General features: G+C 47.9%; 1 protein-coding gene across 2 annotated transcripts in view; it reads right to left on the bottom strand.

The window, feature by feature from the left end:
* Positions 1–6826: 6826 nt before the first annotated feature.
* Positions 6827–15797, bottom strand: part of LOC144111114 (uncharacterized) — a 101212-nt gene continuing 92241 nt past the window's right edge. For both annotated transcript variants that reach the window (XM_077644255.1, XM_077644254.1), the window contains exons 3-4: positions 13254–13606; positions 6827–10741 (exon numbers count right to left, since the gene is read on the bottom strand). In XM_077644255.1, the coding sequence (XP_077500381.1) occupies positions 10481–10741; positions 13254–13544 (552 nt within the window). In that variant the 5' untranslated portion in view covers positions 13545–13606 and the 3' untranslated portion in view covers positions 6827–10480. The remainder of the gene's footprint in view (positions 10742–13253; positions 13607–15797) is intronic.

A 15797-nucleotide genomic window follows, 5' to 3' on the forward strand; every position in this document is an offset into this window, starting at 1 on the left:
TGTCTTGCTGACCTCTGTGCTGGCAAAAGCGAGTGGGTAGCGTGAGTTCATTGGCGATGGTCAGTTTGGCTTTGACAATGTGCTGCCATAGGTGTCTTCCCCTAACATCTGAGCGATGACATCCCAGCTTATATGCATGGCATTAAAGTCTCCCTCAACAATAACGCGATCCTGGGGATATGTCCTCGGGAAGTGTTCTAAAAATATATACCCACTCGATATGTCGTAGTATCGTGTGTTCTGTCACAAACCGAAAAACCAAGGCTTGTTGGTTACCATCTAACGTGATGCGCACTCCCGTTACCTCCTGCGTATGCGTGCACCACGCGGAAGTATCAAGATCGGAGTTGGCAGCGCGCGAGGAAACAAGAACGCATGCCTGCCCATTGGCTACTGGATCTGTAGATCAGGATCCTGTCCCAGGACGGCGGTGCTCTATGGAAGGGGTGCAGTAAGGTTTGTACCCTATTAGATTGGGCCTATTAGTGTCACTCTCCTGAAGTAAGATAGCTAGAGGAAGCGTCGGCGCCATGGGCAGTCTCCTCTGAAGTTCTTCTTGTTTGCAACGAATTCCTAGGAAGTTTCATTGCAAGAACCATATAGTAGAGTCCGAAGCAAAAAGGTCGTTAGGTTTCGCGCTAATGCCCGCCAAGTTATTAAACTGGGAGGTGCGCGGAAGTGAAGGTGATGTGTGCCCGATTCCGAGCACTTGATTCGCAGAAACCTGTGGCATTCCTAAGAGTGGAGGCATGCGCTTGATGACCTCGGCAGTGACCAGTTCGATAATGTGCTTCAGCTGGTCTTTATCTAAGTGTATCCTGCGCGAGCTATCCTTCGCAATATGCGTTTCTGTGTCGTGTTGTATAGCACGGAGAGTTTCAGCATAAGCCCGATGTAGACATGCTTGCTTTGGTGCCGGCAAAGGATGCTCAAAAGTTCTTCTGGACGAAGGCGCGGCATTCCTTAGACTAATGCCCTCAATTTTTGCGGAGCGTTCGTGTGCATCTTGCCCTCTAGTTTTATGTTCGCTGCCTCGTATCTTCGGTAACGGTGAGGGAAGCGCTCATTAACAAGCTCAACTGGCTCCGAGGCAGGTTGCTGTGTACTGGCAGAGTTCTTGCGCCCAGTCATCGACAAACTTTGGTTTGCACGTAGAAACTCGGCTTGTTGCTCGGACACTGCGGACAATGCCGTTCCTCAGGCTTTTGGTAGCCTGTCGTCGAGCGGGCCCCTTCGGGTCTGTGGCTACGTGGCGACCTCTGGAACAACGGCATCGTAGTTCTCTCGGACAAACCTCGAGGATGGCACGTGCGGGGCGACCGCAGAACGACCATTGACGTTGGTCGACTATTGGTCACCTATTTGTCCTGTGCCAGATCTTGTGGCGGGCATAGATGACAAAATTACATTTAGAAAGTAAATAAAGTACATTACTAATTACTTTTATAGAACTAGCGCAAAAATTAATTAAATTGCTTTCCAAATTACTGTTCACAAAAAGTAGACACAAATCTGGCGTTTACTTGCGCTATCTGGGAAGTGCCCAATCCCATCCTATGTTGCATGGCAAATTTCGAAAATAGAAAAGTGCAAGATCATACCTGAGAAGGGTTAGTTCCAGGCATGTTTTCCGCGGAAAGAAGGGCGAAGGGATTGGAGACAGGTATCGCCGCAACCACTTGGCTGGAATCCTCATCCGTCATGCTTGCGTCGGCGTCAAACACAGCGATATATTGCGCCGCGTTATCTCTGCCGCTGCGGAGCCATGTTACCGCGTCGTCTTGCCGTGGCTGCCCGGGAGCCATGTTGGCGACATCGGGGGTAGGCGTATCCGATGTATCGGGATGGTTTCCTGCGGTAGTTCCGACGCGGAAACGTTGAAACCGTCGTCCGCAGGCGGCGAGGAGCATGCGTGGCCCATTAATTTCTGGGAGCCTAGTCAAAAAACGTGCGGGCCAAGAAGCTTCAAAGAGTCGGAGCGATGCGAACGTGCGTCTGGTCGAGACGGCGCTGCTTGCAGCGCCCCCGCCCAAAAGAACCTGAAATTGTCATAGTTTTTTTTGTAGACGGTCTTTAGACTGTCGAAAGAAAAATGAATTCTTATAGACATTGTTCTAAAGGAAGTGTATAGGTTGTTTATAGACAAAAAGAAATTCAATTTGTTCAGAATTTAGTTTAAAGGCAGTCTGTAGATTGTCTATAGAGAAAAGGAAATCGAAATTTTTATAGGTATTAGTCTAATGGAGAATATATATTGTCTACAGCAAAAGAAATTGAAATTACTATAAGCTTCAGTCTAAAGGTAGTCTATTGTCTACATTAAAATGGAATTGAAACTATTATAGACATTAGTATAAACGAAGTCTATAGATTGTCTGTAGACAAAAGTAAATTCAAATTATAAACATTGGTCAAAGGATAGGCCATAAACTATTACAGTCTCTATAGACAGAAGGAAATTAAGGCTGTTATATAGAGATTATTCTATACATTGCCTATACAGAAAGGGAAATTAAGGGTGTTATAGACTTTAGTCAATAGATGGCCAGCAGACTGTCTGCAGACAAAAAGTTCTAAAGCATGACACGATCTATAGAAAGTCTACAGAAAACATTTATAAGAGTCGGTATGTCGCTTCTTTGGGCTGGCACTGCCCGGCCCTTGCGTACTCCGATGAACCTCTATAAGGACAGCACCCCCCCCCCCCCCCCCCGCAATAAAACACCGGAAAAAAGGAGGCTTCACCGGAGGGCTCGGCGGAAGCTGACATCCGTTACTGGCTGCAAGATCTACCTGACATCCACTTCAGCCGCTAAAAACGACAGAACCGTGTCAAAAATACGAGTCTTTTGTCTTTTTGTCGTAATAACTGAGCTTTTATTGTTTCGTAGTGTTTTTCCGCTGTACTGTAGTTTTTTCTGTGACACTGTTCTGTAGTCTGTAGCACGTTTGTGCAGTAACTACACAAAATTATATTGTTACTAGTAAAAATTTCTTTTCTTACCGCATACGTGCACGGGCAAACACACGACAGAAATTTTGTTGCGATGACAAAAAATTTTCTCTTCTCTTTTTCGACTGGAATGGACCACACTTTCTTTCACAATGGCGTTTTATATAGGCGCATGGCAGGAAATGCATCCAATACATGCGTGACCCAGAGAATTAACGGCTTGATGCTGTAACATACATCTCTGACCCAGCTGCAGCTCCGCTAAGAGCCGCCATTCGGATTCACCGTGGCGAGGAGCGTAGCTGATGGATTAGACGACGCCATTTCAGTAATATCATTGTTTTATTCCAGCACGAGATGAATTTATTGAGCCAATCATTGTGCATGTCATCAATACACTCCGTTGTCTTGCATTCCGCGCGCGTGAGGCACTGCTTCGGCAGCATTGCATACCCGTGGCACTGTGAGCGCAGTAATATTTACCCACGGGGGAAAAAAAAGCAGAAATGCGCATATTGCAAAGTTCTTAGTTACACAGTCCCTGAACCTCTCTAGCGGTTATTCTGTATATATACTCACTCGTCGAGCTGGATCATCCACTAAGCCTCCTTCAACAGTTTCTTTGCTAGTTTGGTACAGGGCTTGTGGACGATCGGGCTGCACTAGCCTATTTTAAGTTTCAGCAGGGCTGTAGCCGCACAGAGGAGCTTGACGCTCAATTCTCTGCGGGAGGATGAAAAGCTGAACTCCTCAGAATTATCCTGGTAACAGCTTCTTGCTGAATCGCTGCAAATTCTGAAGCATTCCCGTCGACCAGCAGGAAAGGTAGAGCTCCTCATCGTTAAATGGTTTCCTTCGGCGTGAAAACCCGTTTAGGCAATATACACCTTTAGCAAACCGAGCTATCGTTACCGTAGTACCGGAAGTCCACCCACCGCCGCAGGGCACGCGCTGATTGGTCCCGATGCTGGAGGAGCGCGAGCAGCTGCCGGGTGCTTGGCGCCATCTGGTGCAGTCATGGAGACTTGCGCATGCGCATTGGCTGCGCGCGGACTCCCGGTACTCCGGTACCAGTAACACTGTGCATGGTATGCTAAAGGTGTCTAATTTCCTTCGAGTTCCGAGATGCTAGCTTAACCCGGACGAAGTCGTTTGCTGAAAACTTGCGTTGAATTGCGCATTGCCGGTGGTTTGTTTAAGTCACGACCGGCTTTATTACTTGCAATGAAGATAAAGCTGGTTGTGGTTTAAGTTTTCGAAATTACCTCGTTGTGCGCCATATATCTGGCAGAAGCTTCTGCACTCGCCTAGGTGAATTTCTGCAAAGACATTCGTTGGCCAGCCAACTAAATATGTACTGTCCGGTTCGAGGCTGAATGACGGCGACGCAAGCACGAAGAATAAGTCGCAGCGGTTGCTTCCAGGTCCGTGACAGTCTAAGCTAACGAGGTTGACGAATTGCTAACTCATTCAAAGTAAACGACTTACATGTTTGCTATTCACCCTGAACCCCAAAAAAAGTACAAATGGAGTACTCTGTCTTCTCACGAACTGCCTTCAAGGGGCAGGGTATGACGCCCAATCCCTGGACTAGATTTCCATCCCTAATAGTACAGAATACTTACGGTTGGCAATGGAAACAAATTTCCTCTTTAAAAGATGCGAAGTTCTAGCAGTTACGAGGATCTCAACTGAGAATATCAATCTCCTCTATTTCTTACCCTGAGAACCTCCGGTGCAGCGTTTAAAAGCCTCCTCCCATTGCTAACTGCGTCAGGTTACTATCTTTTGCATGTGACTACACCTCCGTAGTGAAGAGTATGCATTCGGTATATTGGGTGGCACAAGAGAAACGTATAAAACAGCTGTGTTTTACCGGTACTGTCATCCGGGACAGATACGTGGAGGATAACGAAAAGGGTTCAGCGTAAAATAAGGACAACGTAGCGAGCTATGGAAAAAAAATTGGCGGTGGCTTAGCTCTGGTTAAACCTGGAGTGACGCGACAGCTACAGCTGGCCGAGTGGAGCTTGGTCACGTGACCAACCACGTGATCAGCCACGGCACCGCGCCGCCGGCAGCTGCTCCGCAACACGTGACCAACCACGTGACAGCGTGGCGGCGCAGCCACCCTGACTGCGCCGCCTCGCTGAAGGGTCGAAATGCTACCGTAATATAGCTATCGCTACAAAACAAATGATAGGTGTAACGTTAAGAGACCAGAAGTAGAGAGAGTGGGTGAGGGAACGTGGGTAAATGACATCCTAGTCGAAATCAAGAAAAAAAACGGGCTCAGGCAGTGCAAGTAATGCGAAGCAAGATAACCGCTGGTTCTTAAGGGTGACGGAGTGGATTCCAAGAGAAGTCAAGCGTAGCCGGGGCGGCAGAAAGTTAGGTGGGCGGATGAGATTAAGACGTTTGCAGGAACACGGTGGTCGCTGCTGGCCAAGGAAAGGGCTAATTGGAGAGACATGGGAGTAGTCTTTGCCCTGCGGTTGGCATAGCCAGGCTGATGATGATATTTTGTAACCGAAATCTACTTTCGAACTCGGGCGCCATAACCTACTCGAAAAGGGTGTGCGCGAGAGGACAACTTACTTCCTTTTTACAGCCATATAGGCTTATCCGTGTTTAGTGTTGCTACGTGATGTCATCGCCGATTTTTACGCGTTACGCAGGAGACCTAAACTTTGAAGGCCGCTATGAGGCGCTGCGGTTACGGACTCAGACACCTGAAGTGAAAGAGTATGAGCCAAATATCCGTAGCTGTAGAAATAATTCATGAAGAAACTGTGGAAGGTGATTATCTAATTGAGCGAGCACCTTCCACATTTCACTCTGCAGACTATGGTCACTTTGTTTGGCACTCTGAGCAGCGTTTCGTTGTCGTGATACCTCGTCGTGTGAAGCCGTTCTTCTGGTTGCTCTTGGACGAGGACAAACTTTGGAGGCATTTTAGAGAATTTTTCATTTGTTATAGCGGGCACCTAGCAACACTCCTTCCCGGCACGAAGCGGGCACTGCCAACTCTGTACACCGGAAGCGAGAAGCCGCGCAATGGTTCGCTATCACTCGCCACCGAACCACGTGACCTTCCTGGGCCCTCCTACTCCACCCTTCTCCCATCAACACACTTTCCTCTTAATAATAATAATAATAATAATTGGTTTTTTGGGGAAAGGAAATGGCGCAGTATCTGTCTCATATATCGTTGGACACCTGAACCGCGCCGTAAGGGAAGGGATAAAGGAGGGAGTGAAAGAAGAAAGGAGGAAAGAGGTCGCGTAGTGGAGGGCTCCGGAATATTTTCGACCACCTGGGGATCTTTGGCGCTTTCCTTTTTCACTTTGTGACATTATTTGGTCACAATAAAACTGCCAGCTAAAGAAAGCTATCCTCTTTAAAAGAGGTCAGCCCCACGTGTCGCCTAATAGTAGGCATCACTGACCCGGGCCGAGTCCCAGAAATAACATGGGGCTGATGTCAAGGCTTGCCCAGGTTAATAGAGAAGAGACTGTCTTCAAGAGAGCCAAGGCCGGCTGCATAACGTTGTGCCTCATAAATACAAGCAACCACAGCGGGTCATCCGGCAATGTCTGAAATAGCACGCCAACTTGACAATGCCATTCAGTAGTAAGTAAATGATGGCATCGAAGCTTTTCAATTGAGCGGAAGTCCTGGTCTGCTTTGAATGCTGACGCATCGCAGGGATAGAGATAGAGGTTTTATTTAAGGCAAAGCTAGGGCCCCACAGGTGATCCTCCGCCAGTAGAACCATGGCCATTCGTTTTTGTTCGGAGTCCAGTAACCTCGGAAAGTTGATCCGAGACTGAAGAGTGAAAAAAAGACAGTCGAAGACCACGAGACATGCGGTACTCTTGTTCGGCCTTTTATTGCATAGTGATTTCGCCGCTTCGTATGTACAGTCAAAAGCACCCATTCAAACCGCAGGCATTCGTAGATATATTTTTGTACACAGGCGTCATTGCCATACCCACCAATGTTGGTGCCTTTAACGCCAACCACTCGCTTCTTTCTCGCATCACTTTCTTTTAGCGTGTGTCTGTGTGTTGGTTCAGTAGATCTCGTGTATATATACCTCTTTATTGTGTGTGGAGCAAAAATGGCGACGTCTAAAGCACACAACATCTGACTTTGAGAAGCACAGAGACTACAGGACACAGCGCTGGAATATGCAGTGTCATTACCACACAAAAGCTGCTCTGTTTGAACAAGCGAAAGAGAAGGCATGGAGGTTAATCGTACTAGAAGTGGTGAAAAACGTTCAGTCATTCGTGTCGCTGGGAGGTTAGCGTAGACAATAGGGAAGCACAGCTTGTAAAGAGATAGGCAGTGACAATTCTTAAAAGTACACATTAGAAGTTTCTCTCTTTTCTCGAATTCACCTTCTTTCATATTTTTGTTATAGCACAGACGGCGAGAATGTTTGACAGCAATAGTGTTTCAAAGCGAACCTCTTTTGCTATCTTGTTGTCGGCCGTCAGTCGGAACTGTGGAGCAAAGGACACTGGTTATAAAGACGCGGTCTCTCTCGAATGAAAATGTTCGTGATTTCTCCTCCAGAGTCCCGGAACTTACGTGTGACCAGTATCACTGATTCATCACTGTGACATATTCCGAGAGGAACACACGGAGGAATGTAATTACGTAACGTGTCCCTCGGATGGAACATGTTAAGAAAAAACTTACACACAGCGGATGACGCGGAAATAATAAGTCAGCTGCGCACTAACAAAACGCGCGTATTTGTCGTGCGAGCCAACCGAGCAATCCGCTTTTGGCTCCTCTGCAGCCCTTCATCAAAAGAAAGTGAACTAACAAAGCAATAGCTGGTATGTACGCACCGGGCTGGTGGAAATAGTTCAACTAGTTAACAGGTGGCCGTCATGTCTTGCTAGTGCCCTCTTTTTGAGTCCCTTATTCGCCTGTACGCTGATTATTCTAATGGCTGCATATATAGGCTATCAGCTAATTTGACTTTAACTTATGTAACATGCGAAAAGAAACCTTAGAGTTACTCTTATAACTTTACATTCTAATGGCAACAAGGCGTGATTCTTAGTGTGTAATAAAACAAATCAGGTAGCTAAATACCTGCAGTACACTCCTCCCGAACATTCTCCCTGTGCACTAATCTTACAAAAAGGTAACAACGGTCACCTGCGCGCAGACTCCTTTATTCATCATAAACACTTATTTCGACACAATTTAGGAACTGTTCCCTCCCCTGTAAAACCAGAACACACTGCAGTGCCAAACTGGCCACACTGATGCGCTGGCTGCCATGACTTCGCTGAAGAAACGCAACGCTCAGTCTTGAGCACAACCTGCGGAACTTGCTAGCATTGTTGCGACTACTTTTGGCACATTCGAACACGCTTCATGCGTACAGTGCAAAGCGTTTATTTCTGCTGTCCTTGCGTAATTGAATCTCCAATACTTGATAACTTGGCGTTATACATTTTCTTGCTCGCGTATTCGACAAAAGATTCCAACAGAGTAAGGCATTACTAGAATAAAAAATGGCGGTCTAGTGACGCCAGCTCGCAGATTGTGATAGTGTGTGCTCCATGCGAGGAACTCGACAGAACTGCGCGCCAGTGTGCAAGCCTTGCCATGCCTGACTCGAGAGCAGTTGCTAGAAGAGGCTTCTACTTGTCAAGCCTTCGACGCTGTATTTTCAGGTGGCGATTTAGTTGCAATGCACCCGATATTGAGCGCACAATATACACGGGTGTTATCGAAGGCACAAGGGTTTCTATTTGAGCAATTCATGCGACCCAAAAATTTCAGTACTGCTGCAACACACTAAAGGTGCCTTCAGTTATTTAAAAGAAGCTTGTTCCGCAAATACAAGTAGAAAAAGTAAGCGCCGACACGACTTCCTTCATTGTAAATGAATGCGATGTTATGAAATGGATCAATTCAGTTCAGCAAAGGGGCTTATTCAAGCGCGGTGCGGCAGCAAGAAGCCCATGTGGGCTGATAGGCCGCATGCCCCGTAGACCTGTAAACCTCATGTAACTGCATGCCAACGATCTTCCGAAAACCTTTGTTATTGGCTAACAATACACACAACCTAAAAGTAAAAAGGAAACACCATTTGTGATGATCAAAGTAAAAATATCACAAAACAAACAGCATGAAACCGGCCTTGGATGAAAGGCCCAAATAAGGTTCATGGGCTCGAATAACAAACAGGAAACTGCCCACACAGGAAGGATAACAAGATGAGCTTAGGGCATGATGGAACGCGGTTATTTCTAAGAAGTGAACAAGAAACATCAAATATACACAAGCTGCAAGCTCTTCAAGGGGGTATCTCGATGCTTCTGTATTTCCCAGCTTTCACCAGCAACGAAGTCGTCTTAGTTCACAAAATGGGAAATTTGTGCCATAAGCCGCCGTCTCTGTCGCACGGTCGAGGCACTGTTAGCCTTTCATTTCTGCCAACAACGCACCAAATAACGCACAAAAAACACGACGTTGTTGATAGGCAAGAGGCCAGAAAACGGCGCTGACCTATTTGCGAAACGATTCCTACGATGCTGGTATCTTACGTATGATCCTTAAAATATAAAAACCTGTGAGAGACGCCAAGCAAGAAATTGGCTCCGAAAACAACCTACTACGCACAGAAGTTCTAACGCTGTCTATTAGCAGTCTCTCTGTCGTGACTCAGCAGATGGGACTTGGCGCCATTGTTACAAACGCCAGCGCTTAACGCCAAGGAGTTACCCAGTAGCCTCCGCGAGTGTGAACAAAGAGCTTGCATCGACGCCAAAAGCAAGCGCTTGTAGATGCTGGCTTGAAAACAGGCGCACAGTTGGATGTATCCGCCATAGGACAGGACGTGCGATCTTTGTTGCAACTGCGTTCATATCGCGCGGCAAGCTTACTGGAATGCGTCGATGCTCACTACATGGAAAGCGTTCCGAAGTCATCAGCTATGGAACCCTTACAGTGGTGAGTCCTGGTAGTCGACAGTTCTGTGTCCCGAGCTCTTGTGACGACGGCGACTCAAGCCGTAATAGCCCAGCGAAACTTCGCCGGCGAACAAAGTTCGTCACCATGGTGCATATCGTCCATATCTATCTCTCACCTGCGAAGGACTAGCCGTTCCGCTAGGGGCGCTACGAAATGTCGCAACGCTGTCTTTCATCACAAGCGCGCTGCTTTTACAGCCACTAAGACTCGGCTCATTTGCGGCTCATTTGTCCGGGAACACCTCGACTCCAAGCAGCATGTGTCGCAGTCATCCCGCATTTCTGCAAAAGCCCCGCGACGTTTAGGTACAAGTCACGTCTTCCAGAAAAGTAAAAAAAAAATCCCGCGCACTTTTTCCTTAGGGGCGAACAAAGTCACACAGTCACAAATAGAAGCACTCATACTCGGAAGCCCCGTGGGAGCAAAGCACATAGAAAGATCGTAGAGGACAGTTGGTTGGCTTATCGCAGGTGTCTCCGTACCACACTGGGTCACGGCACCGTTTGTAAGTGGCGGACTTCATCGCTTTCCCTTTCCCTTAATGCCGAGGAACTTCCAGAAGGATGGCTGGTTCGAGGAGCAAGACTCGGTCACGGTCCTTCCGGTGTCCTCTACGGGCTTGTTGTTGGGCTCCTTGAGCATGTCCAGGAACGTCTGGTCCGAGCGAGCAATCTTGGCCCTCGTCAGCGTGATGACCTGCGGCTGCTGCGCCGGAGGCTGCCGGCTGTGGTTGTTGTTAACCGCATTGTTGCACAGCACCTTTGGGTCCTCGACAAAAGCCTGCACCATGAAAGCGAGCAAAGAGAATTCAGAATGCCGCAGTAAGATTCGAATACCATGGTGAGCGGTAACTTTTTTTCTACAAGTCTTTCGCAAAGCGAGGTAATGACAATTGCACTAAATCACTAATGCGTTAGCATTAGAGCGTCAGCATTAGAGCCGCGGCAGCAGCTGCTCCGTCCGTGGGGAACACAAATTCTAACGCATACTCTGCCGCATGAATTTCACCACGGCCAGGTTGTTGCTTTTATTTCTGCTTATCTAGCTTATGAGAGCTCGCTGTTTTGTTGTGTTTTATGGAACATAGGCAACTAAGGACATCATGCGCCAAGCACAAGGTATATACGAAAAGAGTTTCGTTGAATTTTATAAAAATGTGAGAAAATCATCGGTGGAGTAGAGGACCTAAAACGCTAGTACTACTAAGTGATCACATAGAAAAGTTTGAGAAATGACGACTAGTAAAAGCTCTATAAAGGGCTGGGTAACCTCAGCAGCTATCCTTGGCTGGGCACGGATCTTCAGGCTCCCAACGACCAAATAAAGATCTCAGCCTTTCTCTCAGGATGGACAAAGTGGCTAAAGTCTACGCAAAGCCCAGAGCAGCTGGTCAGAATTTACACTTTCTAGAGAAATACTGTTTTTCCCTTTCTCGAGAAATCCTAAAAACGCGACATGTCAACGATTTCATTACCTCCTAAAAGCATTGTTGGACGAAACGGAATGTATTCATTATACAATTGAATAAAGTGCTTTCTTTCTTAGTTTTTCCAGTTTCGCGCAAGAAAATAAGATGAGGTTAATCGTAAGTACATCTCCGCATTCTTCGCAAACAGATTTGTCTTGTTCCGTCAGCAGGAAGTTGTATAATTTAAGGGGGTTTAACGTCCGAAAGCGACTCAGGCTATGAGAGACGCCGTAGTGAAGGGCTCCCGAAATTTCGACCACCTGAGGTTCTTTAACGTGGACTGACATCACACAGTACACGCTCCTCTAGAATTTCGCCTCCAAGGAAGTTGTAAGATGTGTGTAGCCTATACTAAGACGGCTGATAATCACTTCCTTGAAACGTTCCTGGAGCACACATGACTTCCATTCACCTGCAACTGGTTTTACCAAGTCTAGTGTGATATTTATTTCGTTGTTCCAAGCGGACTGCCATTTTTTCCTTGATTTACTATGTACTAAGTTCATGCAATGTTTATAGGGCATATTAACATTTTTAATTTGCTTGCCACGCTTATGAGAGCTCTGTTTTCAGTGAAAGTACAATCTTTGCCATTGGAATGCGGTCACCTATCGATATAGGCAGCTCAGTTTTTCTCTCAGTGCCATTTCGATCATAAACAAGACAGGATTCGCGGCCGCCGAGGCAGAACAATTTTATTCATAGCGCACCACTCAGGTGTCAGAGATGACGTCTTGAGCCAGGCACGCCATAGCCAGCTGCCTGTCGGATTGGTCGAATCGAGGCAGGTGGGCTAGTCAGAAAAAAATCGCTGCAAACAGCGCACCCGAAAGTTCACATTGCCTACCCGCGTTAAGGCCCTAGCCTGCGCGCCAGCGATGTGGTGCGCAAGCATAGAGTTATACATAGAAATACCTCTAAGAAACACCTGCAGTACTCTGCGCCGCGGGAATGCCGGGACAATGTGAGCTTGGTGTATGGACGGCTAGTAATTTGCAAAAACGCTGACTTAATCTTAGAGCAGAAATGCGGTCTCCCTTGTATGGAAACCTACAAAGAGGGCTCGTTACAAATTTTGCGACGCGTGATTTGACTAATACATATGAATTCGATTACTGCACGCTTTTCACCGTTCTAGCCGTGTGCGGTGCGCTCTTCAAGGAACACGGATTGACAGTTGCGCATGCTTTACAGTGTTACGCATACGCGTCGACGCCGCTGAGTCAGGAGTTAACAGCTGTCGCTGTAAAATGTTGAGCGCGTGGTCGCGAGCGCCGACAGACAACAAAGCAGCCCTGCAACTCCGAAGGGGCTGTTCTCGAGTGGTTGCTTGTTATCTCGCAGCTATAGGGGACGCTCCTCTATAGGCTTCTTGGCAGATTTTCGGTTGTCTGCCACTTGCTCACACACCCGCAAGTTGTTGTAACTGAGGTGTCACACACATAACCATTCAGCACATCACGCTAAAACAGCACCAGATGAAACTCGAATCGCTTTAGTGAACATTGCCGCATCTTTTTCTCCTTTTCTCAGACACCCCATTATCCGCTTACACTCATAAAAGTGTTCCCTCATACATCCACTCGGACTCACGTCTACTTATGCCGACTTACACTCACATCTACTCGCATTCACCGGTGCTCACTCCAACTGCCTGCCTCGGTGCACTCATGAGCCTGTTCACAGAGAGCCCCTAACTGCTGCAGAGCTTGGTAGAGGTCGCAACCCGTCGGCGACTTTTTCTCCCTATTCAATAACGGGTAAAGCGACCCTTATATCCGACGTCAATAACAAGAACTGGAGAACTGCCTGTCGACACGTCACCTGAGCCAAGTTACGGCTGATCTGCTTCCGGATGGTCTTCTTCATGGACAGGTGGCGCTCCAGGTGCCGGAAGTCGCGCTCAGTCAGCGGGTTCTGTTGATGCGCTCCCCCTCCGTCGATGGGGTTGCTGGGCGCCTGGTGCCGGTTCTGATTGGACTGGTTGTTGGGGGCGTGGTGGCGCGGCGCAGGCAGCGGGCTGGAGGACTCCTTGCGCCTCGACCTGGGAGAGTGGTCGTAGGAGCGAAGGTCGCTGAACACGTCTCGGACGTGGGGAATTCGCCGCTCCATCATGCGCGGTTGTCACCGACTCATCAGATCGTCCTCCTCTCGCTCCCGGAGGCGGCCTGGTTCGCCTGCGAGATGAAAAAAATGCAGCGATCAGCCTTACATGCTTTTAGCGAGCTTGCAAAGACCGTGTATTCTGAGAACCGAACAACACGTCGCACTGATTGCGGAAACAATTATTTCGAGATTTCTCTAATATGATATTCACTTTCGCTGGGCTTTTCCAGAGTATGAAGTGTGACATTCCTTGTGTGCTGCGAGGTTCCACGTTCCACGGCGCGGCGTAGACGGAGACCCAGATGACAGCGGCATCATCAATTACCCAGCCATGCACTTTGAGTGACGACCAGAACGAAGGGACCCGCCGCCGTGACAGCGGCATCATCAATTACCCAGCCATGCTCTTTGAGTGACGACCAGAACAACCGGACCCGCCGCCGCCGCCGCGGGGAAACAGGCTTTATCCTCCCCAATTTCCGGGCACATTCCAGGACAAGGGAGCTGTCAGCGGGCCAGAGCGCGCCGTACCACAGCCGACGCTATGCGCTACCGCGAAGACAACATTCTTTCCCTCCTTCCCCTTTCGACGTGGGCTATCGCCGGGAAGGCACCCACAGCTTCCCGCCGTGCCTCGTGAACAAAAGCGCATTCCCAGAAGGGCCGTGACGGACACCTGTCATGGCGGACAGGCAGTACTCGCCAAGAATGTGGAAAGACAGGCGCTAGTGAATTAGCTCCGAAGAGAGAGCCTGTGTATACTCTCACTTGAGAGAGAGTGGTGGCGTTTTTGTTGTTTATTTAGTTTGTATTGTTAACAGACTCTGGGTTCGAGGCTAAGCCCAACCCAAGGGGTGGTCCCCATCTCGCATGTTATTTTGGATTGGAGAATTGATGCTTTGGGCGGGCCACTGGAAATGACCGCCCTTAGTCCTTTGTTAATCAAGTGCTTAAAAGCACATGTAAACGGATGCAGTCCAGTCTGAGCTGGGGCTCCATGCTTAGCATGTAATGTGATGCTACTTAGGCACTAACCTGCCCGGTCGATGAGTAAAGTAGTGCAAAGTTTGTTCTTTTGTAAATTCAGTTCTGCTTTTTCCAGTTTAACTCTCTGTATATGTATGTTGTAAAATTATGCTCTGCTGTCATCATCTACAAGCTCGCCTCCTGTTCATCTTCCAAGCCGAACGACACTAGAGGAAGGGTTTGTGAACCATCCTCGAAGAAACGGACGACTATTGAAATTCTACTGCAAACACGCTCAGGACGACATCGTTCGCCAAGAGGGCCTTCAGCGCCGAAGCCCGACGGCGTGCAGCTTCTGCCAGCAACCGCTCGAGCCCAACTCCGGAGCCACTCCATCGCCCCCATGAAGTCGTCGGCACGTAAGCTCGGACGCCCCAGCCTCTGATGTATAATCTTAATCATGTGTAATTATTGAATATACCTGTTTGTTTAAACTGAGCCATACGGTGTCTCTTTGCCTCTCCGTCCCGTGTGGACCTGCGCATTATGGGGGTCATCACAGAAGTTACGAGCGCCCTGTTATTCTTCTCATTTTATTCGCCCCTGCATATCATTCATCTTCTAGGTTAGCAATTTTATCGCGAAAAAAATGTGCGCTCTCCACCAAAGAATTCATGCGCACTGCCTGCCTTTCTAGCTCTATAACTCATGGAGAGAAATCTGTCTATAGCATTTGTATTGCTTACAGACTAGTCTACAGAATTTATCTATAGTAAGTATGCGGACTTTCAGACAAAAGATCTATGGACAGTCTATAGATTGTCTAAATAGATTTTTGTAAGGGACATGCACCGACATCGCACAGCACACGCGATTCTCATGTTTCGCCTCCATCGAAATGCGACCGCCGCTGCCGGGATCGAGCCCGCGTCTTTCGGGGCAGCAACCGAGTGCCATAACCACTGAGCCACCAAGGCGGCTCACGCAGTATGTTGTATGGTAATAGTCCTTATGTAAGCAATATAGAGAAGGCAGGTGGTTCCACTCCCGACATGTTTCTGGTAGGAACGAATAACAGTAATGAGCGGTGTTTTGGCGAGGTACGGAGCTTTGTGGGCATGTTCCAGACGCGGTGATATCAATGAAGGCGATCTCATTGATCCTGATTTGTGCAGGTCATTATGGTCATAAATTGTATGAAAATTTCTTATATCACAATGGACGTCAGGAGCAGCTAAGAGATACAGAAATGATAAAAGACACTTGTTCAGAAGAGAGAAAGTCCGAAACAAACAA

Source organism: Amblyomma americanum, chromosome 11 (assembly GCF_052857255.1).
Source record: "Amblyomma americanum isolate KBUSLIRL-KWMA chromosome 11, ASM5285725v1, whole genome shotgun sequence".
Taxonomy (NCBI): Eukaryota; Metazoa; Arthropoda; class Arachnida; order Ixodida; family Ixodidae; genus Amblyomma; species Amblyomma americanum.